We start from the raw sequence: 24,071 nt of genomic DNA on the forward strand, positions 1-24,071 counted from the left end.
GCGCGCCCAGCTGAGCCTGCCTCCCCAGGCAGCCCCCAGGTCCTCTGGCTAATCAGCTAATTGGATAATTAGCTCTGACAGCCCCGGCCCTGGGGAAGGCGGCCAAAGACCTGAGGCTAGAGGCGCTCTGGGCCAGGCCTGGTGGGAGCCCGAGGCCCCGTCAGGAAGAGGACAGCGTCTGCCTGTTGCTCTCCTCCCGCTCCAGCTGGAAGCCCTGGCCCCCAGCCCTCCTTTCTTCCTTGGCTTTGGGTGGGCTGGGCGAGGGGTGGAGGAGGGACAGAGCCGTCCCGGTGGGCTGCGTGCCCAGAGACTCTGGCACCCAGGGTAGGGCAGGGCCTGTTGCCACCCTGGAGGCCCCTCCCTCAAGTCCCCATGAATCCCGTTAGAGGGGAGGCTGGGCTGCCGGAGCCTCCAGTCCAGCTCCCCGTCTGTCCCCAGTCCTCACAAGGAAACCTCCAGCCCTCCTGCTGGAATCTCCTGGATCTGGCTTTGTACAGGCATCTGTGCACACACACGCATGTGGGCCCCCTCCTCCCTGTGCCTGTCCCCAAGAGGCTGGGAATAGCCCACGGAGCCCAGGGCCCCGGGGTGCAGGGAGGACCCACCTCAGGAGCCGGGCAGAGGCAGCTTTTACAGCGCGGGGGGCTTCTCGGAAAAGAACATGCAAATATCTTTCTCTTTTTCACGGTTTACAAAAACATCACCCTGTGAGCCCAAGGCCTTGGAGGCTTTCTCAGCCCCAGGAAATCCACCTCAGCCCAGGCTCCTTTACTGCTCTGAGGCCTGAGTCCAGAGAAAGTTGGTGGATGGAAGTTTTGTGTGTGTGGTTTGAGGTTTTGTTTTTTTTTTTTTTTTTTTTTTTCCCTTTTCCTTTCCCTCCCTCAAAAAAAAAAAAAAAAAAAAAAGCCAAAAAACTTTGTCAAACTTCAAACTTCAGAGCTCCCTAGTGGCAAGGAGGGGAGGGGAGGGGAACTTCAACCCCCTCCAGCTTCCCACCCCCTTTCCCCAGAGTCACGTCTGACCCGTCTGGTTTCCAGGAGCAACCAGACATGATGTAACACCCAGATGAACTTGAACTTGGGGGTGTTGAGAAGAAAAACAATGGCTCCGAGCAGGGGCTGGAGCCAGCCCCCTCCGCTGCTCTGTGCCAGGGAGGCAGAGAGAGCCCTGCTGGCAGAGGGCGGGAGGGGGTGCCAGAGGAAGGGACAGCAGGCGGGCCTCCCCTCCTGGCTGTGGGCCGGCACCAGGCAGCAGGGCTGCGTCGCACTCTCGCCCTCCCTCCCTCCCTCCCTCCCTCCCTCCGCCCCAGCCGCCTATAGCTCTGTGTTACTTACTCACTCTTGGGGACCACGGCCCCGGCCTCCCCCACTCACCCTGTTTCCGCCTCCGTGTGCTTTCCCTTCTTCACTTTCTCTGCGCACTTTGCTTAGACTTTGGGGCCAAGTCAGAGTTTGAGGCAAGTCTGGGAAACGGTCTTCCTCCCTCTTGTTTTGCAAGGGGCCTGGGCCCCGGGCCCCAGCAGGCAGGTGTGTCTGGGGGTGCCGGTGGGGGAGGCTCTGGGGGAGACTGGAGCCGGACAGGGCCCAGCCGCTGAGAGAGCCCTTGGGCCTGGGGGCAGGCAGGCGACTGCAGCGGGCGCAGGGGGTACGGTGGGGGGCGGTTTCCACAGTAACCAGTGACTTTAGCTGATCTCTGGAGCACCAGATGGAGAGAGAACAATAGAATGAGGGAAGAAAAGAGAATTTTAGCAATTTTGTCATTCCCTGGGCAGCGCTTTTTACTTAGTTTTAATCAATTTTGGACCTGGCTCAGGAAGCAGAGAGGGTGAGCAGAAAAAACCACTTTGTGCTTGGCAGCCGATGCACCACCCCCCCCTTTCCTGGGATCCGTGAGGAGGCACTGGGGAGCTTTCCTGGAAACACCTTTGTCCCTAACTCCAGGCCTTGAACTGGAGTCGTCTTCCTCTGAGGGAGGGGGGCTCCCCCCCCCCCGCCCCGTCCGAGCACTGGTGGTTGTCCCCCTGCTGTGCAGCTCAGGGGACCCCAAGGGGACCAGCCTGGGGTCTGGGCCTGGTCCGACAAAGACGGGGGCCAAGCAGGCCCTCCGTGTCCCGGTTGTCCCCCGCCCCCTCCGTCACAGGAAGGGTGAGGACCCGGCTCGCACAGCCGTGGCGTGAGGGTTCCGGTGTGGTCTCCCCTTGGGAAGGGGGCTCCAAAGAACACCGAGGCCTGAGACCGCAGTGACAGGGGCTCACTGCAGACAGCTCCCCTACCTTCTCAGGCCGGGACTGGAAGCCCAGGGGCCAGCTGCCGACTCAGGCCCCGCCAACAGCTCAGGGGGTGCCTTGTGCCTGGGTTTCCCCCACGCAGGGCCACGTGTCCCACGAGCCTCCCTTTCGCCTTCAGTCAGCGGATGGGGCTGGACTTCGGGCAGGTCCCCTGGGAGCCCCGCCGCAGGACGGCCGGTCTCCTCCGTGCGTGCCGTCCAGCACAGCGCAGGCAGTGAGCATCTCTGCCCGTGCGGTAAATGCCAGCAGCACCCCAGTCATTGGGGCACCCCCAGAGCCCCATGCTTCCAAATGCCTTCCCTCTGCACCATCCACCCGGGCAGCCGCTGGCCACGTGTGGCGGTTGAAGTTTAAATGAAATAACTAACTAGAGAAAACTTTCAGTCCCTCAGCCACACGAGCCCCATGTCAGTTGCTTAGAAGCCACCGCGTGGCTACTGGCTACCAGATTGGACAGAGCAAACAGGGGATGTTTCCGTCACAGAAGGTTCTCGGTGATCTTCCAGGCCCCTTCTAACACTAAAACTCCATGTGTTTATCTCACAGTAGATGACAACCTGCGGTCCCCAACCAGAGCCTGCGGGGCAGGCCCGGCCTGCAGGCATGATCCGTGTGTCTGAAACAAGTGTTGTTAAACATTGACAACTTTCGCATGAAAATCCGTCTGGCCTTTTGGCTTCTTTTGAAGAGTTGGCCGATCAGGCCCCCCCCCACCCTCCCACCCCCAAGCCCTCACTCCAATGTGGCAGCCTTGGCCCTGGGCTCCCTGGGAGCATGCCACATGAAGCAGTTAGGAGCATCGACTCTGAACCGTTCCCCGCATTTGAGTCCTGGCTAGGCCACGCGGGTGGGCGGTGTAGCCTCAGGCAGATCAGCCACCCTCTCTTGGAGCAAGGGGAGAATGGGTCACCACCCAGTGCAGGCTCTGTTAGCCCGGCTTGGCCCCTGCCGATCTGAGTCTGCGGCCCGGAGCCCCAGAGGGGCCCTGAAATACATTTTCAGGGACCCCTTTTTGGCCCCAAGGGTATTACCCAGGTACTGTAGGCCAGAGAGAACACGTCCCCCTTCCAGCCCTCCCCCACTGCCCCTTGGCCACAAGGTGGGGCCAGAGCCTTTGGTGGAGGGCATTGCCGGGCGGCCCGGCCTCCGGGTCAGGTGTGTTTTGTGAGCAGGAGCCACCAAGGCTCGTTTGTGGGAAGGTGGCTCCCCCTGCTGGCACCCTTAGGGAAGCCACTCCTGCCCCAGGGAGACTGCGGTCCTTCCCCAGCACCAGGTGTCCTGAGGATAGAGGATCAGGCACAGTGGGCTCCAGAGCCCCTCCCCCAGGCCTGGTCCCGCTAGGGACTAAAGCCATGTGGCATCCCCCGCCCCCTCCCCAGCCTTTCAGCCTGTGGGACCTTGGCTGGGGAGTACAGACGGGAATTTCTGCTTTTAATCCAAAGAGACAGAAAGAAAACTCAGCAAGAAGCTGTGCCACCCCCCACCCCACTCCCAAAACCCCTCTGGGGACAAAAGCTCCAGCCTGGCATCCTCCCCACCCTCCAGGACCCACACAAAAACCTAAACAATTGGAAACATGGCCAGATCCCAGGTCTGTGCCTGTGCCAGCTTCAGCCACGGGGGTCCCACCCGCTGGGCACAGTGCCCACGGGAAGGCCAGCTGGACTCTGGCACCGGGGGCAGGGTCTCTTGGGGGCGGCAGGATTCCCATCGGAGGTCTCGACAGAATGGGGAGGTACCTCTTCGTGGGGTGCCGGTGTCCTTGGCTCTGCTGGGACTGGGCCCTCCAGGGACCTTGGACACTGGCCGCCAGTCAGCTGGCCAGGTGGGGGCAAGAAGAGCGGTGCCCCCCCCCCCGCTCTTTTCAATGTCGCCTCTTTTTTTTTTTTTTTGTCCCGTTTCAGTCCTGGTTCCTCTGATAAGATCGACAGAAGAAATGACAAAATGTAAAGAAGAGGTTCCTCAAACGGGGGGAGAAGAAATTTTGAGACGTGGAAAAATCCCCCAGCCCAGCCCCACCGAAAAAGCAAAAATTAGACGTCGTCAGCCACTCAGCCCTTCTCTCCTCCAGCCCGGGGACCCCTGCAGGCCCCCAGAAGCAGCCCAGTTCTCGGAGAGCCCTCAGAAGAGGTCTCGGTGGAGCTGTGCACCAGCAGCCAAGCAGAAAGAAACATGCAAAACGGACTCTGTTAAGTAGAGGACAGAAAGAAAGAAAGGATGCGGCAGAACTGCCTTTCTCCCCTCCCTACCCCGCCCCAACCTTCCGGGGAAGGAACAAAATCAACCCAACAAAGCAACCAGCACGGTTCGAAAGGGCCTCTCCTCCACCGTCACCCTTCCTAGGGGAACCCCACCCCCAACTCAGTCCGGGAGCTTCACTAGGGAGCTCAGAGGACAAGCTTGTACAAATGACGGGGTGCAGATCCAGAGGGTTCTCCCTCCAGACTCTGCCTCCTCCCTGCCTGTCTCCCTCTCTCCCAACCCCCTCCCCACCCCCACTGCCTTGGCCTCTGGCTTCTCCCCGCCCCCCCCCCCACCCCCAGCTGCTTTGGACTAGGTGAGGCACGGTGGCTTCCAGGTTTCCCTGCCCTACCTTTGGGCTAGAAGGCCCCCCCTCCCGCCGGGGCGGCCAGGAAGCGTCCTCTGGAGCTAGCTTCTTGCTCCTGGAATGGAGGGCGTTCTGCCACTCCACCCTGAGCTTCGGGGGTAGTTTCAGGGCCCCAGACTTCTCTGTACAGTCCACAGGAAAAAGTCGGAATGCTACAACAGCCTGTCCCAGCCTGGGACAGGCCCCCTCTTCCCTCCTCTCTGCAGGCCAGGAAAATCACTCTCTTGCCACGCCACAAGTGAGGGGAGGCGGGCCCTAGGTCGCCCCCACACCCCAGCCCCGCATGCAGGTGCCCTCGCTCCGCCCCACCGGTCCCTGCCCCTGCCCCTCACACAGACAGCCCTGCTGTGGCCGGGGCCGGAGAGTGGAGCAGAAAGGGGACCCCGGAGCCGAGCGAGGAGGACGAGGCAGCCGCCACTGCCATTGGCTAAGCCGCCACCTGCGCTAGGTAGGCGTCCTGCTCGCCGACTTTCAGTTCCTTTGGAGGGTGTTGGGTGTTGTCCTTTTTCAAAAGTGTTTTGGAGCTTTCTCTGTCCGCCCCCCCCCCCCCAGCCCCACTTTCTCCACCACATGGGCCTCCTGGCCACTTCTCTCTGGATTTCAGCTGTAATGTCTTTACTCTTTATTTAGGGGTGGGGCATTCATCGTTTGGGTTTTTTGCTGTTGCAATTGGGAACTCCTCCATTTGAGCAACTTGGGAACAATTTGGTAACACACGACAGGAAGTAGCTCTCCTCTCCCCCTCCCTGCAGCCCCTTCCTCCTCCCAAGGGATGGATGGGGGCCTGTCCAGAGGGTCTTCAGAAGCCCCCTGGGAGGGAGGGAAGCAAGAGCATGCCCAGCCCCCCCCCCTCCAGGGTGTGACTTGGCCCCTCTGGCTTGTCTTTCTGTGCCTTACTCCCTCCTCCCTGCATCTCCCTTCCTAGGCCCCCTTCTCGAGTCCTCGTGCCTCTCTCTCTTTCTTAACTGTATGAAAACACAAAGCACAGGTCAGGATCCTCTGAAAGTCAGTCAACCCAACATTGCACCGCAGGGGCGGGTTGTGGGCTTTATTTATTGTGAATCTAGTTTGCGAGGCTGTGGCCCCAGCAGGGAGGGAGGGAAGGAGGGGAGGGAGCTGGCTGGGGAGGCAAGGAGGGCCCTTACCTGGGGCAGAAGGGGCCAGCGCGCCGTGCGGTGCGGTCCTCGACTGGAAGCCACAAGGCGGCTGGCCCCAGGAGTGGCTTTTGTTGGAAGTTGAGCGAAGGCCCTCCCCCCATCCGCGTGCAGCCCTCGGGGAAGACCGGGACTGAGAAGCAGGGGACAGGGGATCCCACGGGAGCCTGGGGTGGGGGGCGTGGGGAGTAGGGCGGGGGGTGGGGGGGCCGGGTGGGCCGGGCGTGACGCGCGGTCAAAGTGCAATGATTTTTCAGTTTGGTTGGCTAAACAGGGTCAGAGCTGAGAGGGGAGCGGAAGGGACCCCCTGCCCGGCCGCACGCGCCCCTTCCCTCGAAGACAATCGGGGCCGCGGGCGCGGTGGGCCCGCGGGAGCCGGGGTCGGCGGGGCGCCCGCCCGGGCGAGGTCGGAAGCTGCAGGCCAGCTGGGCCGGGGCGGGAGCGCGCCCGGCGGGGCTGCCCGGGCGGGCAGGGGTGGGGTGGGGGTGGGGGGCCGCTCCTTTCCCAAGTGTCGTTGTGAGGGGCAGGCGAGGGGCTACGAGGGCGACAGGAGATGTGGGGACGTGTTAGAAGAGAAAAAAACCCACAAAAAATATATATGGGGGAAATGAACTTTTTTTTTTTTTTTCATTGAACCAAGTGCAATGCATCAGAGAGTTTTCCTATCTTTGTATGTTAAGAGATTGTTAAGAAAAATTCTATTTTTGTTGTAATGTCCTCGCGGCTCTGGGGACGCTAAAAGAACTGGGCCCGCCCCGCCCTGCGCGGGGATAACGAAAGCTGAGTGTTTTTTCCTTTTTTTTTTTTTTTTTTTTTGTTCGTTTTAAGTTTTTTTTTTTTTTTTTTTTAAGTCGTTTTCCTGCGTTGACGAGGATGATCTGGGGTTTTTATTTGTTTCGTCGTTCGTTCTCGGTTTCGGTGGGAGGGCTGAAGGAAACGTTCACATTTTAGAGTTAAAAAAAAAAACACCTCGACACTAAAAAAAAAAAAAAAAACAAGATCAAAAAGGAAAAGGACGAGAGAAAATTATTTTTAAGATAATTCAACATAAAAACCCTGGTGCTTCTTACATTATAAAGTACGTTTTAAAAAAAAACCCACAAACTATTATACATAAGTTTATGAATCAATTAAATATCCTGCACTTGTTAGGAACACGCATATCCCTTCTTTGTTGAGTTTAACGGAACGGGACAGCGGCATACGCCCGGCGGCTGGGCTGCTCTGGTCGCGGGTCTCCCCGGGCGCCCCCTCCCCAGGGCCCAGCGCCCCCCTCCTCGCCCCATCCCCGTCCGGGCACGGGGGCGCGGCGGGGGGGTCCCCAGCCCCTCCCCCGCAGAGGTCAATGCCAACGAACAAACGTCCCCTCCCTCCCTCCCTCTCCCTCTCCCTCTCCGCCCCGAGCGCCCTTCTTTGAGCCAGACGCCAACTTGACCCTCACCAGCATTATCAGGAGCGCGCTCAGCAAGTTGGTAGTTACCCTCCCTTTTCCCCGGCGCCCCCAACTCAACATCATTCCTCCCACCCCTACCCCTAGCCCCGTCACCCACCGGGGAGCACGAGGAAGGCTCGAAGCTCCAGGACAGGACCAGCCAAGCTGACAGGTCGATTCGCCCAGGCCCGCGCCCGCACGCACGCACGCACACGGCCCCGCACACAGCCCCACCCCACCCTGCAACCAGCCCCGTCGACTGCCTTACACACCCGCCCCCGCGCTGGCCGGCCGACCTAGTGCCTTGTTCTCACCCCCGTGCTGGCGGAGCGGACGCCGCGCTCTGGGTCCCAGAGGGGCCGGGTGGCTCAGACGACCCACCATTTCCTCACCCCGACCGTGCTGAACGGACCCCCCCCCCCCACATGAGAGAAAATAAAGGAGCAATAAAGTCACGAGAAATTTCGTCCCCCAATCGAGAGCCCGAGGGGCACCCCAGCCCCGCCTCTGCTCCCCCCCACCCCCCCACCCTCGGGGCGCCCCCCTCCCCCCCAAGCCAGCCTGGGCCAGCCCCGCTTCGGCCCCTCCCGGGAGATCCGTGCGCCCGACCAGCACCAGCATCGCGGACCGCAAAGGCCGCCCGTCCCGTCAAACAAGTTTCTTCTTAGGCTAAGAAACGCAGTATATACGAGTATCTCTATATATAGTACTAATGGATTTGGTGTGCTTCCCCCTTAGCGTCCCCCGTCCCTCCGCTCCTCTTCCTTCAGCCTGGTCTCCCCCTCTCTCTGCCCTCCACCCCCGTCTCTGCACTGAGATACATAAGAAACAAGGGTAGTTTACTGTCTGTTTTGTTTTCTGGGTTTTCAGTGTCCTAGCGGAATGCAAGTAGGCAGCCAGCCCGTCTGTTCCCTCTCTGCCCCGCCCCGCCCCGCCCCGCCCCGCCCCCGTCACTGCGCTTCTGTTACACCATCTTTGCCTGACTCTCTCCGGCTTCTCCATTGAATGGCTAATGTGTATGTGAAATAAAGAAATAAAGAAAAACAAAAGTAAGAGCGCCCGAGCCTTTGCTAACGCCGTCGTGCGGGACCGGTTCGGGATCGGTGGGGGGTGGGTCCCGGCGTCCATTCTGCGCCTCCCTCGGCGCACCTGGCGCGCCGCAGACGCGGTCCAGGAGCGCGTATCCGTGAGTCTCCAGGAGGGGGCGCCGGCGAGAAGGGCAAAGCCCAGCCCCCTACCCCGTCCCTCCCCACCTCTCTCGGTGACCCCAGCCCCGGAAAAAAAGGCACCACTTTAGTCCGATGACCTGTCTGCCATGTTGGTTCCCGGACCTCGTCCCCCGGAGGAAGACGCGGGAAAGGTCATTTCCAGCGGGCGGTGGGTGGTAAAAAGGCCTACAGGGCCCCCCGCGGGCGACAGTCGCCCCTCCAGATCCCCGGGCCCTATTCCCCCGTTGGGAACGTCCTCACTGGTCCCTCTTCCGGGGAGTTCGCTCCCGAGCAGGCGCAGAGCATCGGCCGCCCCTTTCTCGACCGCCCCGGGCTGAGTTCCCGGTGCCCCTCGGCTCCGAGGCCACGCCCGCGGAGGTCACCGCACCTCAGGGCTCACGGCCGCTCGTTCCGTCTTGATGGGCCGGGCCGCCCCGTCGGGGCTGCCGTCGGGGCCGGCCGGGGGCGCGGGCTGCGAGCGCATCACTGATTCGGCCCTGCGACACGGCCCGCGGCGGGCGCTGTCGTTCGGGCCTCGGTGCGCTGGCCGTCTGCGGGGCCCGGGCGGGGCGGGGCCTGCGGCCAGAGCGGCCGCCTGGTCGCGCAGCAGCCGCACCAGGAAGCCGATGTATTTCATGGCCAGGCGGAGCACCTCGTTCTTGCTCAGCTTCCGGTCGGGCGGGTGCGTTGGCAGCAGCTTCCTGAGCTCCGCGAAGGCGCCGTTCACGTTCTGCTGCCGCCAGCGCTCCCGGCTGTTGGTGAACACACGCCGGGCCACCTTCTGGGGCTGGTGCCCTGGGGAACACGAGGGGCAGGTTTGGCGCGGAGGCCCAGGGGGCGCCCCCTGGGGCCCTCACTTCAGCGCCCAGAATCTCCGAGGGGACTTCCACATAGGCGGCGGGCTGGGGCTTTTTCCACGCAAGGGCTCCACAAGTAGGATCCATGGGTCGCTCCCCTGCTGGGTAGCCGCCCCTCTCCCACCCTACTCACCCCAGCGGCCTAGACAAGGACCGTCACCGGCCCAGGTTGCAGGCAGCCGAAGCCTTCCGAACCCGACTGTCCACACTTCTATGTCAGTGGCCGAGACTCCCTAGGGAAATGTTTCCTGTGGCTGTCAGTCTGGAGAGCTGTCCTTGCGGTCCCCATTCTGAGTGTGGCCCTGCACGTGGCTGGATGTGCACACGGGTCTGAGAGGTTCTCTGGGTGTGAACGTGGGCCTGGGCGACTCGGGTGGCTGGCTGAACTCCTGGGATATCTAAATGGCTGTGGTTGCCTATGATCGTTGCCGGGTGCTTGTGGTCGTGTGGCTGTGGTTCTGTGGCTGACTCTTGTGGGGCCATGGTCCTGAGTGGCTGTGGTTGTGTGGCTGTCTCTGCTGTGGTGGTCGTCCTGTGGCTGTTCCCTGCGTGGCCGTGCATTCGCCTGGAGCTGTCATTTCGCGGCCCCCATGCCACGCGGTACGTTTTGCCATGACTCTCCGTGGCTTGTTGGGTGGCTGTGGTCGTGTGGGACTGGCCCCAGGCCTGTGGTTTTTGCACAGGAGTGTAACCTGAGCACTGAGCCCCCGTGTGGGCTATCCTGTGTGTGCCTGGGCGCGCCTGCAACAGCTCTCCCCGTGGAAGACGCGAGCCCCCGCAGAGATGGCGACACACACACGAACCCGCACTCACCCTCGGCCAGCTCCAGCTCGCAGTGGCTAGGTCTCCGCTTCAGCCGGCTGCTGGGGAAGATGCCAAAAGGTCCTGCCGGCCCAATGTAGAGGCTGTAAGGGGTCGTGGGTCACTAACGCCTTGTGGGCAAGGACCCTGGCCCCGAATTCCCCCCAGGTCCCAGCCCCCCCCACCACTGACCTGTTGAGAAAGGGGTGAGGGTGGTAATGCAGGGCCAGGGGGGGCGGGACAGTTCCCAGGGTAGAGAGTTGCAGCAGCGGGGGCCGCAGGGTGCTCAGCTCCGTGGTGGCCATGGTTGCCCCGGGAGGCCTGGTGTGGCCCAGGCTGATCACTGGCACGCCAGGGGGCAGCCTGGGGGGTGAGGAGCCTCGGTGGCCAACCTCCTTCACCTTTGGGGGCCCAGGTGAGGCAGGCTTGGGGGGCGGAGCGGGCGCTGGGCTGGGGGCACACACCACTTCCGCCTTCTCAGTCATGGTGGGGCCCACCTCTGTCTGGGCCTGGGGAGGGCACATGGACCCCGAAGGGGTGCTCACCTGCGGGAGACAAGGAAGCCAGTGGGGAGGGAAGAATCAGATGCCACGCACATCCCTCAGCCCAGCAGAGCCCTCAAATGAGAGGGAAAAGGTGGGGGTGGGGGTGGGGGCGGGGGTTCGGTGGGCAAAAGCAGGCGGGCTCCGCAACCACCAGGACACGGGAGGGGACCTGACGCGAGGGCAGGAGGTACCCAGTGACCCCCTGGGCAGCGCTGAGCTGGGCAGTGCTCTCTCTGAGCTGTTTGTGACCCACGAGGGCCTCAGCTGCCCAGCTCCTGAGCAAATTTCCCTTATTCCAGAATCCCTTCTCACCTGGAGGCGGGAGCGAGGGGCGAGGCCAGGAACCCATGACGGATCCTGCGGCCCCCAGGATGACCCTGTAACCTTCAGATCTGATCCCAAGACCCCTCACCGGTAGCGTGTGACCTTAGAATCCCTCTGTAATTGACTCTGGCCCTTCACCAATTCCCCCCACCCCTCCCCCAGCTGACCATGTGGCCCTCAGCTATGACCCCGAGAGGCTCTTCCCAACGCCTCCCTGTCACACCCTGAAAGTCCTCTCTAATCGCTCCGTTGACGCCCGCCCCCACTGAAAATGTCCCCCTTACTAACCCTGTAACCCCACTGCTGACATGATGATAAAAAATGCTGACCCAGGATCCCAAACACGGACTCCACTGCCCAGTAGACAGGGTCATGTCCCAATCCTTCTCTGGCCCTATCAGCAGCCTCCCCCACCCTCCCCACCCCATCAGCATCCACTCCTCTGCAACCTGCGCAGCCGTCCCTGTTCACTCTTGGCCCCACGGCTTGGAGTGTCCCAGCAACTTCTGGGACTCCTGGCCCCTCTGTCCTGTCTTCCCTACCTAGGCCCTGGGCTCTCACTTAGTGAGCATCCGCCCCCCCCTCCCCCCCTCCCCCCCCCCCCCCCCCGTTGAATGAATGAATGAAGGATGGATGGAATGAATGAATACAGGCGGTCCCGGGATACCCCACCTTCAGGCGGACTCCGCTCTTACCCCGGCGCTGGTCCTGCTGCCTGGTGAGAGCCCCGGCTCTGTCCCGCAGGGCCAGGATGCGGGTTCGGCTGCAGGCCAGGCTCCGTGGCCCTGATCCGGTCCGGCCTCTGCGCTCTGGGCCGCTGGGAGCTTGCCGCCCCCTCCCGGCAGCGACGTCGGGCCGCGCCTCTTCCCGGGCTCGCTAGGGCCCCGGCGACGGCGGCGTGGATCCCTCGAGGGAAAGTGAGCTGCTCCTGGCCGGCCCGCCCTCTCCCCGCCCCCGGCGGCCCAGTTTCCTCCCTCTCACCCCCGGGCCGCGCCGGAGGATGCCGGGCCGGCACAGATAAGGCCCTGGCCGACTGGCCGCGCCTGATAAGGAGCCGGGCTGACCCCGGAGGAAACCGGCGGGCGGGGAGCTCCGAGCCGGGGCCTCACGGCCCCGCCCCCGGCCGGCGACGGACAGGGCCGTCACCCCTCAGGGCCTCACCTTACGTCCTCCCAGGCACTGGAGTGGCCCAGGGTCTCTGAGGACCCCGACCCAGCGCGCCGCTGGGAGTGAGGTACCCGGATGCACGCAGAGGGGTAAACTGAGGCAGGGAAGCAGCAGCCTCCAGTATCGCGCTTGGGTTTCACCTCCGGCTTTGAACACCCCCTGCTCAAGTGTCCGCGCTGATGGGGGTGGAGGAGAGCCCTTTCCGGCAGTCTGCGGCCTCGTGACCCAGGGCCCCCTCCTGCTCCTCCTCTCCTCACCCTGCTTTGTTCCTCTTTTTACAGACCGCCTGCCGGGCTTCGCGCCACCCCCACCCCGGACTGGGGCACTGGAGGGAAGGCAGTTCTGACAGTCTGCCCTCGAGTGTCCTGCCTGGCCCAAGTGTCCTGGGCCCCCAGGCCTGCTCTCCACACCACCTTTTCAGGCCCAGGAGGGTGAGAGGAAGCACCATGGCTGGGAGGGACTTCCTAGGGAGCCGGGGCTGGCAGAACGTTACAATAGGTGCCCCCAGCCCGCCCTGTGGCCACGTGGATCCTCTAGGCCACCGGGTCACACAGCCCCAACTTGATGGTCTCTGGCCCTCCTCCCACATCACAGGCCGCTTTGAGGACGGTGATAAAGAGGCGTTGGGCAAGCATCTTGCAGTGGTGGGGGTGCTCAGCACCCGGCTGGAGCCTGCTACAAAGGCGAAAGGCAGGGCCCTGGGAATAGCTAGGGAGCAGGGACAATACTTTTCTCCAGGGCCCCCTCACCCGCGTCCATCACACTTCGCCTCCAGTGTATCTGGGGGCCTGCAGGAGCCGCCCAGCACGGATACTACCACCACCCTCCCAGGAGTCTGGTGAAGCCCCGAGCCAGCCGGCCTCCAACCATCCCACTGCCCCAGGGAAGCGCGAGGTCAGCTCTGAGCCCCCAAGTTAACGGATCACCCCAACAAACTAGGTTCCTTTTACAGGCGGGGAGGAAGCCAAGGGAAAGGTGTTTGCGGGGGGGCCCCACGGCTACCACGTGGGGGTGGGGATTCTGCCCTAAGCCTCTCCGTTAACGTTGCTAACCCTCCGTCCCGGAGGGGAGGGGAAGCGGCAGGCCGGCTAGTGCCTCAGTGTGCTCGCCCGAGGGGCCGCGGAGCAGGAAGCACCTGGCCTGGAGCGGATGCACAAGGCGCCTGGTTCCGGTCCGGCTTCCGCCACCGCGGCCCTGTGGGGAGCTCGGCCAGAGAAACCGGGCGGCGACGCGAGGCAGGGTAGGGGCTGGGTGACTGGAGGGCCCGCCTGTGTCTGGGTGCGCGCCAACAGGGGGGCGGAGGCCCCACGAACACGAGCGCACGGCTGCCGCCCCGTGGCCGGCTCGGGAACTGCAGGCGCCAGCAAAGGGGCGGGGGGCTGAGCGCCTCGTGCTGCGAGACAGACCATCCCGCTGGCCGACGGTCAGCTCCCACACCCCCATACAGACAGAACACTCCAGATGGCAATACTGACAGCACTTCGGTCGGGCAGGGACAAACAAACCTCCAGATGCGTAGCGCTTCCCCAGGGAGTGAAACAAAAAAAGATGCAGAGGAACGCAGGCTCCAGACACGCAGCTGGAGAGACGGACAGAGCCCCTAAGGCAGACGGGCAGACAGACCCGCAGGCAGCCTCCCGACCCAGACGAATGGCAGTCGGAAAAGTGACATATCTTTATTGGCTCAGTCTACACCCGGACCAGCGGCAACGCCAGACCCAGGCGGGTTCTGGTAAGAGGTCTTGGGTTGGTCAGGGGAGGCGGCTGCAGCGGTGTCCTCGGGTGCTGGGGGGCTGTGGGAGTAGCAGCACTGGTCCCCGCGTTGACAGGTGCCCTGGTGGGAGAACGGTGGGTGTGAACCCTGGCTCAGTGCTCAGCAGCCTCTGCTGGGTCCCTTTCCTAGACGGGGAGCTCGCTCGCACGCCCTGCCCGCCCCGGTTCTCCCAGCCCTGCTGCAGGGAGGGCGATCCCTGGGTGCTGCTGTGTGGGGGTGGTGGGGGTGCCTCACCTCCTTGAATCTTTTACAGGGAAAGGTCTTGAGCCGGGCAGCCCGCTGGACCGGGTCCTCAGCTGGCTCCTTTCTCTTATTCTGGTGCAGCCTGCGTCTCTCCTCCATAGCTTCACCTGCGGCCTTGCCCCTGTGCAGGCAGAGGAGTAGCTGGGACCCCATCCTGCCCCGGACAGGCCCCACCGCCACCCGCGCTCTCACTCACCCTGGCCGGGCACGGGGCCGGGGGCCCCAGTTGGCCTCAGGATTAGCCTGGAAACGCTTGAGCCCTCGCTGGCGGGAGCTGGGGTTGGCGTCATCCCGGACGGCGAAGCTGGCCTGCAGCCTGGGGACGTGGGAGTGGGGGCTGAGGGGCAGGTGCCCTGCAGGTGCGCACGGACCACCCGCCAAGCCCCGTGCAGCTCCACGTGCCTTGGGAAGGCCGTGTCCGCCCGGGTCGGGATTCTCATCCAGTTAATGAACGTGTATCCAGTGCCTACCGTGAGCCTAAGATCTGCCATTGGTAAGGCCGACGTTCCAGTGCGGGAGACGATGGGACAGATCAGAGGTGAGTGAAGTGTATCGTGTTAGGGCACGGATGAGAGTTTTGAGAAAAACAGAGCAGGACAAAGGGAATGGGGAGGCGGGGGAAGGGGCGCAGGACAGGACAAGACAGAGCGGTCAGGTCAGAGACACCTGCAGGAGGGAGGGAAGAGCCTTCAGGGGACCCGGGATGGGCACTCCAGGCACAGAGAACAGCCCTTATAAAGGCCGTAAGGGGGCGCTGCGTCTGGGGAGTGTGAGTGCGGAGGCCCAGTAGGGAGGGAGGTAGGGAGAGTGGGGATGAAGGGGGAGGGAGGGGACAGGGAGATGGCGCACAGCTTGCAGGCAGAACTTGGGTTTCTAGTGAGTGAGGTGGGAGCCACAGAGGGTTCTAAACAGAGGGTGGACAGGTCTGACTCTGGTCCTCACCGATGTACTGTGGCTGCTGTGGGGAGAGGCTGGGGGCCGGAGGCGGGGGGGGGGGGGGGGGGGGGGTGGCGGAAGACCAGGGCGGAGCCAGCAGCACTGGTCCAGCTGGGCAGTGATGGGGCCAGACCAGGGCAGGGGCAGAAGGGGAGGGGAAGCGGGAAGATTCTGGATCTCACTTGAATGAGCATGTGTCTGTGGAGGGAAGGATCTGCGTTGTCCCCTGCCCACACGTGAGCCCCCCATGCCCGCGGGCAGCCACACCAGTGCCCGTACCTGGGCTCCACGCTGAGAATACGGAACGCAGGGCTGGCCTCTGACAGCCTTTCCCGCTTCACCGGACACTCCTTTTCCTGGGAGGTAAAGTTCAAAGGTCAGGGGACGCTGGGCCTGACCATGTCCCGCCCTCGCACCCCCATCTGGTCAGGCCAGCCCTCACCCAGCAGCGCATGATGTCCCAGAGGGCTGAGGACGGGGCGTCCGTCTTCACGGCATTCTTACAGGCGTGGGAGAGTGAGACCCGGAAGCCGGCATGGAGGAGGGCTGACCTGGGGACCAAGAGGGGCCGTGGGTGGGGGGTGGGGGGCGGGACCCCAAAGCCAGCGCTGATCCGTGCGGGTGTGACGCAGCTGAACGTCTCACGGTGACTACGCGGCCCGGGGAATGCCAGTGATCGTGATGGGGAGACCATCTCCCTCCCCAAGGCTCAAGGCCTCCGCGCTCTCTTCTAAGCACCTGCGCGTAGGCCTGTTGGGAAGCTGTTTTACCCAAGACTCTGGCCTTGAGGGGGACCGGCCTTGCCCCAGGGCCCCCGGAGGGCACCCGGAGGGCGGGCGAAGGGCGCAGACTCCTTCCCGCCCGGGACTGGGCACTCACCGCAGCTGCAGGAGGCTGGGCGTGCTGCAGCGGATGGTGCTGCTCAGCTGGTCCAGCGTGTAGTAGAGAGGCACGTCCGGGAGCTCCTGCCGGTGGGGACAGGACGGGCGCGGGGTGGGTGGGGGAAGGATGGCTGGGCACAGGCGGGGCCCCCTCCCCGTCACCCCGGGCCCCCACCTCGGTGATGACGCTCAGGACCCCCTGGATTCGCTCCGAGGTGTGGAAGCGGCCGGGATTGGTGCTCACAGCCTGCAGCACGCGCCCCACGAAGTCCAGGTCGTGGATGGGCTCCGCCCACAGGGGACCGCCAAGCTACAGACACGTGGCGGGGGGGGGGGGCGAAGGGCCAGGTGTCAAGAGAGCCGGAACCCCAGCGTCCCCCTGGTTTCCCCGGCCCTGCCTCACCTGGTGTCGCTGCCCACAGTGCTCACACTCAGGGCCGATCGGGGGACCACAGGCCGCAGAGAACTTGACCCTGCGGAGAGAGGGGTGGTTAGGAGGCGGCGACCCTAGGCCGCCTCCTTCACCTTCCTCCCCCGGCTCACCCGTGCTCACCGGCCGCCAGAGGCTCCGGACGCTTTGCCAAGGCGCTGGAGGTGAAAGGTCCCGCAGCCCACACACTGGAACACCAGTGCCTGCTTGCTGCGGGGGAGGGTGGGAGGCAAGGCTCATAAGCTCCCCAGCCTGACCGCCGCACCCCAGCTCCTCCCCGTTAGGAGTCCCGTTTCCTCCCGTGCCCCAAAAGGCCCTGTTGCCCCCCTCTGTTCGTTGCCTCCCTTGCTTGCCCCAGACTAACCTGGCTGAGGCCTTGACTTTGGCCTGGCCGGTGAAGACGCGGACAAAAACTCTCACGTAGAAGTCAGCGCTGATGCTGAGCAGTGGCACCACAAAGCGCTGGTAGCAGTTGGCTCGGAGGTCCAGGCTGTGCAGGACGATCCTCAGGGCCTGAGGGTGGGAGGCGGGCATCAGCCAGCAGCCCTGCCTCCACGGACGCCTCCCAGCTACCCTGGGGCCACACCAGGTGCTCATAAGCACAGGCTCAGGGGCGGCTCCCCGGTGTTGCAAGCCCAGGCCCAAGCGTCCTGGCCGTGTGACCCCTGCCAAGTGAATGCCTCAGTTCCCCCATCGACGGAATCACAACAGCCTATGTCTCTTTATGGGCCTCCTGGGGGTGCTACGTGGTTACGGAGCGCACAGGCCCGCCATCCAGGGCAGCACCATCCGCGTGCCCCGCGCTATGCGATGGGCTCCAAGGACCCGTGTTCCGGTTTTCCAGACTGACCTGGTGACAGGGCCCTTACGGAACGAAGCCAGGCCATCCTCCTTTCCGGCTCCCGCCCTCTCGAATCCCCACGGCAATTCACCGTCGTGCGCGTTTCACAGAGGCCAAAAGCGAGGCCCAGAAGGGTGAAATGAATCACCCAAAGGCGCCAGCAAAGCTAGGATTTGAACCCAAAGCCAAACCCACTCCTGGAAACCGTCTTAAATAACAATTTTGAACGAGTTGTTAAAACCGAGGGTACTAGGAAAAATAATGCGGCCACTGGCTCCCGCCCTGGGCAAAACCGCAGCCGTCCGAGTGACCAGAACTGGAAGTGCGGGCTCTAGAACTATTCTGGCTACAGACCTGCTTGTCTTTGACATCTTGGGACGGATCTGGCCCCTGCTGCCTGGAGGAAGCGAAGCAAGTCTGCGGGGTGGGAAGGGGTGGGGGGAGGGCGGCTCACCATCTCATGGCAGGCCCGGCTCTTGAGGGCCATGGCCCCGTACTTGCTGTAACAGGTCTCCCCGCTGTTCCCCGCCAGCACTGCCATGTCGGTGCAGGTGACGCACAGCAGACCTGCAAGGAAGGCCTGAGCAGTGAGGATCCTCCGGAAACCCCGAGCCCTGCTCTGTGCCCAGGTCAGTGTGGCCTCACCTCCTTCACTCACGGCCTGCACGGCTGCGTCCAAGAAGGGGGCGGGGCTGCCATACGGGTCCAGGTCGATGACGTCAAACCGCTCCGATGCCCTCTGGTGCTGGTACATCAGCATCCTGGGAGCGAGAAGGCCCCGGTCCTCAGCCCCCTGCATTAGGGACCTGCTCTGTCCCCTACACGTGTCCTCTCATTGGGTGTGATGGTTTCGGCCTGCATTTGGAGGCCAGCTGGCTAGGTTGGGACCCTGGCCTGGCCATGTGCTAACCAACCACGTGACTTTTCTTCCTTGGGCCTCCGTGTACTCGTGTCTAACAACAGGAATAATAAACAGCCAATGGTGATGTGACATACATATGCCTGACAACTGTTTCAAGCCGTTTATAGATTAACTCATTTAATCAAATAACCTTCCAGGCAAATCTACGGATTTGGAATCATTATCATTTCCTTTGTAGGTGAGGAAATGCAAATGCTGTCTTCTCCAAGTTGCCAACCCTAACTGTTATTTAAAATGGCAACCTGGGGCGCCTGGGTGGCTCAGTGGGTTGACCATCCGACTCTTGATTTTGGCTCAGGTCTCGATCTCACAGTCCATGAGTTCGAGCCCCGAATCGGGCTCTGCTTGGGATTCTCTCTCTCCCTGTCTCTCTCTGCCCCTCCCCCGCTCATGCTCTGTCTCAGTCTCTCTCTCAAAAATAAACATTGAAAAACACTTTTAATAAAACATAAAATGAAATGAAATGAAATAAAATAAAATAAAATAAATAAAATTACAACCCATCCACCACCTTCCTCCATCCCCTCCAACCTCCAGTTTTTTCCCAGAGCACTTTTCACCTTTTACTTTTCTTTTACTTTTCTTTTTACTTTTTCACCACTTTTACTATAGTTTGTTCATTGATCTGGCTGTCACTGTCTTTGTTTCCTATCAGATTCTAATACAGTCCAGAAAACAAATACTTTTTCTTTATTTGTGCTCTGTAAAAAGTCAGTAAATATTTTAGGCTTTGTGGGCCACAAATGGTGCCCTTTTTTTTTTTTTTTTTTTTAAACCCTTTAAAAATGCAAAAAACATGGGATGCCTGCCTCAGCCGGTTGAGGGTCCAACTCTTGATTTCGGCTCAGGTCATGATCCCAAGGTCGTGGGATGGAACCCCCACACTGGGCTCTGTGCTGAGCAGGCAGCCTGTTTGGGATTCTCTCTCTCCCTCTGCCCCTCTCCCCACTCTCCAGCAAGTGCTAGCGCTCTCTCAAGAAAAGAACAGAAAATGCAAAAAACATTCTTAGCTGGTGGGCCAAAAAAAACAACAACCCAGGCTCTGGCCTCCCAGGGGGCCTCCCAGGCTGCTGTTTGCTGGACCCCAGCATTAGAATGTGAATGCCCCAAGGTCAGGGATCTTGCCTATTTTGTTTACTGATGCCTGGCACATTGTGGATACTGGCTTTGTGCTGGCTCATTTGAATGAATAAAAGTACCAGAAGTTGAGAAGTTAAGTCTACAATGGAAACCATAGCAAAACAATCAATGTGATTCATCACATCAATAAAAGAAAGGACAAGAACCACGTGATCCTCTCAATAGATGCAGAGAAAGCATTTGACAAAATACAGGACCCTTTCTTGATAAAAACCCTCAAGAAAGTAGGGATAGAAGGATCATACGTCGAGATCATAAAAGCCATGTATGAAAGACCCACGGCTAGTATCATCCTCAGTGGGGAAAAACTGAGAGCTTTCCCCCTAAGGTCAGGACCACGACAGGGATGTCCACTCTCGCCACTGCTATTTAACGTAGTATTGGAGGTCTTAGCCTCAGCAATCAGACAACACAAAGGAATAAAATGCATCCAAATCGGCAAGGAGAAGTCAAACTTTCATTCTTTGCAGGATGACATGATACTCTATATGGAACACGCAAAAGATTCCACAAAAAAGCTACTGGACTGATCCATGAATTCAGCAAAGTCGCAGGATATAAAATCAATGCACAGAAATCAGTTGCATTTCTATACACCAATAGTGAAGCAACAGAGAGAGAAATCAAGAATTGATCCCATTTACAACTGCACCAAAAACCACAGAGTATCTAGGAATGAACCTAACCAAAGAGGTGAAAAATCTATATGCTGAAAGCTAAAGAAAACTTAAGAAAGAAACTGAAGACACAAAAAAATGGAAAAAGATTCCTTGCTCCTGGGTTGGAAGAACAAATGTTAAAATGTCGATACTCCCCAAAGGAATCTACATATTCAATGCAATGCTTATCAAAATAACGCCAGCATTCTTCACAGAGCTAGAACAAAAAACCCTAAAATCTGTATGGAACCAGAAAAGACCCTGAATAGCCAAAGCAATCCTGAAAAAGAAAACCAAAGCAGGAGGCATCACAATCCCGGACTTCAAGCTGTATTACAAAGCTGTAATCATCAAGACAGTATGGCACTGGCTCAAAAACAGACACTCAGATCAACGGGACAGAATAGAGAACCCAGAAATGGACCCACAAACATATGGCCAACTAATCTTCGACAAAGCAGCAAAGAATATCCAAAGGAATAAAGACAGTCTCTTCAGTGAATAGTGCTGGGAAAACTGGACAGCAACAGGCAGAAAAATGAACCTGGACCACTTTCCTACACTATACACAAAAAGAAACTCAAAATGGATGAAACACCTAAATGTAAGTCAGGAAGCCATCAAAATCCTCGAGGAGAAAGCAGGCAAAAACCTCTCTGACCTCGGCCACAGCAACTTCTTACTCAACAGGTCTCCGGAGGCAAGGGAAACAAAAGCAAAAATGAACCATTGGGACCTCATCAAAATTAAAAGCCTCTGCACAGCGAAGGAATCAGCAAAACTAAAAGGCACCCAACAGAATGGGAGAGGACATTTGCAAACGACGTATCAGACAAAGGGTTAGTATCCAAAATCTAGAAAGAACTTATCAAACTCAACACCCAAAAAACAAATAATCCAGTGAAGAAATGGGCAAAACACATGAACAGACACTTTTCCAAAGAAGACATCCTGGCTAACAGACACATGAAGAAATGCTCAACATCACTCACCATCAGGGAAATACAAATCGAAACCCCAATGAGATACCACCTCACATCTGTCAGAACGGCTCACATTAACAACTCCGGCAACAACAGATGTTGAGGAGGATGCAGAGAAAGAGGATCTCTTTTGCCCTGCTGGACGGAATGCAAACTGGTGCAGCCACTCTGGAAAACAGTATGGAGGTTCCTCAAAAAATTAAAAATAGAACTATCCTACGACCCAGCAATTGCACTACTAGGCATTTATCCACGGGATACAGGTGTGCTGTTTCAAAGGGGTACATGCACCCCAATGTTTATAGCAGTGCTACTGACAATAGCCAAAGTATGGAAAGAGCCCAAATGTCCGTGGATGGGTGAATGGATAAAGAAGATGTGGCATATACATATACATATACAAATACATATACATATATATATGTATATGTATATATATATACATATATACATATACACACACACACACACACAAAATAGTGTATTACTCGGCAATCAAGAATGAAATCTTACCATTTGCAACTACATGGTTGGAAGTAGAGAGTATTATGCTAAGTGAAATCGGTCAGCCAGAGAAAGACAAATCTATGACTTCACTCATATGAGGACTTTAAGATATAAAACAGATGAACAGAGGGGAAAGGAAGCAAAGATAATATAAAAACAAGGAGGGGGGACAAAACACAAGAGACTCTTAAATACAAGGAACTGAGGGTGGCTGGAGGGGTTGTGGGGGGGGGGGTGGGCTAAATGGGTAAGGGACATTAAGGAGGACACTTGTTGGGATGAGCACTGGGTGTTATACACACGGGATAAATCACAAAATCTATTCCTGCAAACACTATTGCACTATATGCTAACTAACTTGGATGTGAATTAAAAAATTGATTAATTAAAAAAAATAAAAGTAAAATGGAAACCATAGGGGAATCTGGGTGGCTCAGCTGGTGGACCACTCAGTGACCTGTGACCAGCTTGGGCCATGGTCCTGGAGGTCATGGGATGGAGCCCTACTCCACCCTTAGCATGGAGCCTGTTTGAGATTCTCTCTCCCCTTCCCTCTGTCCCTCTCCCCTGCTCGTGCACTCTCTGTCTCTAGAATAAGAAAATAAATACAAATGAAAATAAAATGGAAACCATAATGGGACTTATTTCTGGCTAAGCATCATCTCTCACTTAATCAACAGAGCAACTCCTGTAATAGTAACATTCTCATTTTATAGACAAGAAAACGGGGGCTCAGAGAGGCTAAGGCACTCTCCCAAGGCCAAAGAGCAAGAATACGACGGACTTAGGACTTGAGCCCAGGCAGCCTTGCTCTGGCATGCACGTTCCAGCCATCAGGCTCGGCTGCCCCAAACCTACCTGGCATCGGCCTGCCTGGGATGTACCAGGTGGGCCACAGCGTTGAGCTGCACATTACGGCACATGAGATCCACGGCTCGGGCAGAGGCATCGTTGGCAACTACAGACTGGAGTCCAGGCACCTCTCGTGCAAAGCGAATGGAACGTAGGCCCGAGGCTGCCAGACCCTCTAGCACTCGAAGGCCTTCCTGTTGGAGTAATCGGGGAGCCCCACTCACGTGGATACCTCCGTCCTCTGCTGGGCCCCGAGGAGCCCCCACCACCCACTTCCTATAGCTCTCCGGCCTCAGGAGCCTTCCTTCCTCCATTACTGGAGGACTCCGGGGCCGCCACCTCCTCTGTCCAGGCCCCACCTCGCAGATCTCCCCAACGGCGGCCGTTCGAGGTTGGTCTCCCGGGGCCAGGTTTGCACCCTTTTTCAGTTCAGCCTTTTCCTCCTCTTGCTCTGACAAGTCCACGACCACCTTTTGCACGTCCTTCTCACCTGGCACCTTGACTGCAGCCACCCAGAAGCACAAGTCAGGGGTCTCAAAGCTCCCTCTGAGAGACCTCCCCCTATTCCTCCGTATACAGAAGATTCATGGGAGAAAATCTTCCTCAAAGCCCCTGGGGAAAGCCTGAAGGAAATGAACCCAGGGCCTGCAAGGTGCCTGGAGCCTTTTAGAACTTTAAGGGAAAGGGGGCGGGGCAGGGCAGGGAGAGAGCTCTGCGTGACCCCGGCCCACAGGGAGACTGGACCTCAACTCACTCTGGATTCCTTTGGCCCCAAGCTGAATGCGAGCAAACTCGGTGATCACGGCACATCTGCGGGAGAGACGGGGGGTTGGTTAGCTCACACTCCCTCAACCTTGCAGATGCACTGCCCTCTGCCAAGCTGACCCCACACCCCTGCTCACGTCAGGTCCCGGTTGAACTCTTGCACCGGGTTGTAGAAGACTTCGTTGGCGCTGGGGAAGGCTATCTTGGCGGCCCCCTCGGTGACCGTCGTCTCCTGAGCCTCGGATGCTCGCTCTTCTCCGCAGGGCTCGGTGCCGTTCTCCATGCCGGCTGGATTCGGCGGCCCTTGCGGCTGCCCCTCCATAAACCCGGCTCTACAGAGACTGCGCGTGGAGCGGAGAGTTAGACTCAGCCACAGACCGATTCTCGCACGGGGCATCCGCGGGAGCCTCTCCCTGCCAAGCCTGGTTTGGGGGGGCGGGGGAGGGCACAGGAAGAGCATCAGGGAGCTGCGTCCCCGGGCCAGGTGGCCTATACATCAGTAAAGATTAAGACCCTGCGGCCTCGGTAAGCTGACACTACACCCCATCTTCGGAGTACCGGCCCCTGAGAAGCCAGAGGCCAGAAGCCCTCTAGCGGGCCCGACACTGGCCCGGATCCCTCCCCGCGTCGCCCACGTCCTTCTCACCTTCGCGCCCCGCGCCCAGGACAGTATTAGCCTGGATGCACGTTTCCCGGATTAGGACCTGGGCGTCGCCATGTTGGCACAGTGGGAGGGCAGGTCACATGATAGAATT

At 59.5% G+C, this 24,071-nt stretch overlaps 3 protein-coding genes and 1 long non-coding RNA gene across 17 annotated transcripts in view; 2 read left to right on the forward strand and 2 right to left on the reverse strand.

Annotated features, from left to right (window-relative positions):
* The window catches only part of NFIX (nuclear factor I X), a 96,694-nt gene extending 91,196 nt beyond the window's left edge, over positions 1 to 5,498 (forward strand). For all 8 annotated transcript variants that reach the window (XM_081791773.1, XM_081791780.1, XM_081791779.1 and 5 more), the window contains one exon: positions 4,192 to 5,498. In XM_081791773.1, coding sequence (XP_081647899.1) covers positions 4,192 to 4,206 — 15 coding nt within the window. In that variant the 3' untranslated portion in view covers positions 4,207 to 5,498. The remainder of the gene's footprint in view (positions 1 to 4,191) is intronic.
* Positions 5,499 to 6,983: 1,485 nt separating this feature from the next.
* LYL1 (LYL1 basic helix-loop-helix family member) lies at positions 6,984 to 12,636 on the reverse strand. Of its 4 annotated transcripts, none has more exons than XM_081791782.1 (5): positions 11,889 to 12,636; positions 10,540 to 10,892; positions 10,360 to 10,451; positions 9,078 to 9,484; positions 6,984 to 7,025 (listed from the first exon to the last, which is right to left on the reverse strand). In XM_081791782.1, exons 2-5 carry the CDS (start codon positions 10,869 to 10,871, stop codon positions 6,990 to 6,992), a joined length of 867 nt encoding a protein of 288 aa, XP_081647908.1. In that variant the 5' UTR covers positions 10,872 to 10,892; positions 11,889 to 12,636; the 3' UTR covers positions 6,984 to 6,989. The 4 variants fall into 4 exon arrangements, with proteins under 4 accessions (XP_081647908.1, XP_081647907.1, XP_081647909.1 ...); XM_081791781.1 differs by having other exon boundaries at positions 11,912 to 12,634; XM_081791783.1 differs by lacking the exon at positions 11,889 to 12,636 and adding an exon at positions 11,205 to 11,361.
* Positions 12,337 to 14,015, forward strand: LOC145713313 (uncharacterized). 2 transcript variants are annotated; one of them, XR_014136378.1, is made up of 3 exons: positions 12,337 to 12,450; positions 12,665 to 12,814; positions 13,122 to 14,015. It is a non-coding gene; the product is annotated as an uncharacterized LOC145713313 (long non-coding RNA). The 2 variants fall into 2 exon arrangements; XR_014136379.1 differs by having other exon boundaries at positions 13,159 to 14,015.
* A 28-nt stretch (positions 14,016 to 14,043) lies between these two features.
* On the reverse strand, positions 14,044 to 24,067 carry TRMT1 (tRNA methyltransferase 1). Of its 3 annotated transcripts, none has more exons than XM_081791750.1 (17): positions 23,963 to 24,067; positions 23,454 to 23,657; positions 23,306 to 23,361; positions 22,911 to 23,053; positions 22,558 to 22,745; positions 18,134 to 18,249; positions 17,943 to 18,055; positions 17,012 to 17,160; positions 16,771 to 16,857; positions 16,621 to 16,690; positions 16,393 to 16,527; positions 16,216 to 16,301; positions 15,779 to 15,887; positions 15,616 to 15,692; positions 14,597 to 14,716; positions 14,392 to 14,521; positions 14,044 to 14,217 (listed from the first exon to the last, which is right to left on the reverse strand). In XM_081791750.1, exons 2-17 carry the CDS (start codon positions 23,636 to 23,638, stop codon positions 14,068 to 14,070), a joined length of 1,914 nt encoding a protein of 637 aa, XP_081647876.1. In that variant the 5' UTR covers positions 23,639 to 23,657; positions 23,963 to 24,067; the 3' UTR covers positions 14,044 to 14,067. The 3 variants fall into 3 exon arrangements, with proteins under 3 accessions (XP_081647876.1, XP_081647875.1, XP_081647879.1); XM_081791749.1 differs by having other exon boundaries at positions 23,454 to 23,738; positions 23,963 to 24,055; XM_081791753.1 differs by lacking the exons at positions 22,558 to 22,745; positions 22,911 to 23,053; positions 23,963 to 24,067 and having other exon boundaries at positions 23,454 to 23,562.
* Positions 24,068 to 24,071: the final 4 nt, after the last annotated feature.

This window comes from Panthera onca, chromosome A2 (assembly GCF_046562875.1).
Source record: "Panthera onca isolate mPanOnc1 chromosome A2, mPanOnc1 haplotype 2, whole genome shotgun sequence".
In the NCBI taxonomy this organism is placed as follows: Eukaryota; Metazoa; Chordata; class Mammalia; order Carnivora; family Felidae; genus Panthera; species Panthera onca.

Bases quoted from the DNA above. Each gene is read 5' to 3' on its own strand.
- LYL1 (XM_081791782.1), bottom strand. From the start codon at position 10,871: ATGTGCCCTCCCCAGGCCCAGACAGAGGTGGGCCCCACCATGACTGAG. The intron at 9,485-10,359 runs GTGAGTGCGGGT...CGTGTTCCCCAG, and splicing joins CGAGCTGGAGCTGGCCGAGG to GGCACCAGCCCCAGAAGGTG. The intron at 7,026-9,077 runs GTGCGGTGACCT...TTTTTTTTTTAG, and splicing joins GAGCGGCCGTGAGCCCTGAG to TGTCGAGGTGTTTTTTTTTT.
- TRMT1 (XM_081791749.1), bottom strand. From the start codon at position 23,713: ATGCCCCGTGCGAGAATCGGTCTGTGGCTGAGTCTAACTCTCCGCTCC. The intron at 23,054-23,305 runs GTGAGTTGAGGT...GGGTGGCTGCAG, and splicing joins TGGGGCCAAAGGAATCCAGA to TCAAGGTGCCAGGTGAGAAG. The intron at 16,858-17,011 runs GTTAGTCTGGGG...CCTCCCCCGCAG, and splicing joins AAAGTCAAGGCCTCAGCCAG to CAAGCAGGCACTGGTGTTCC.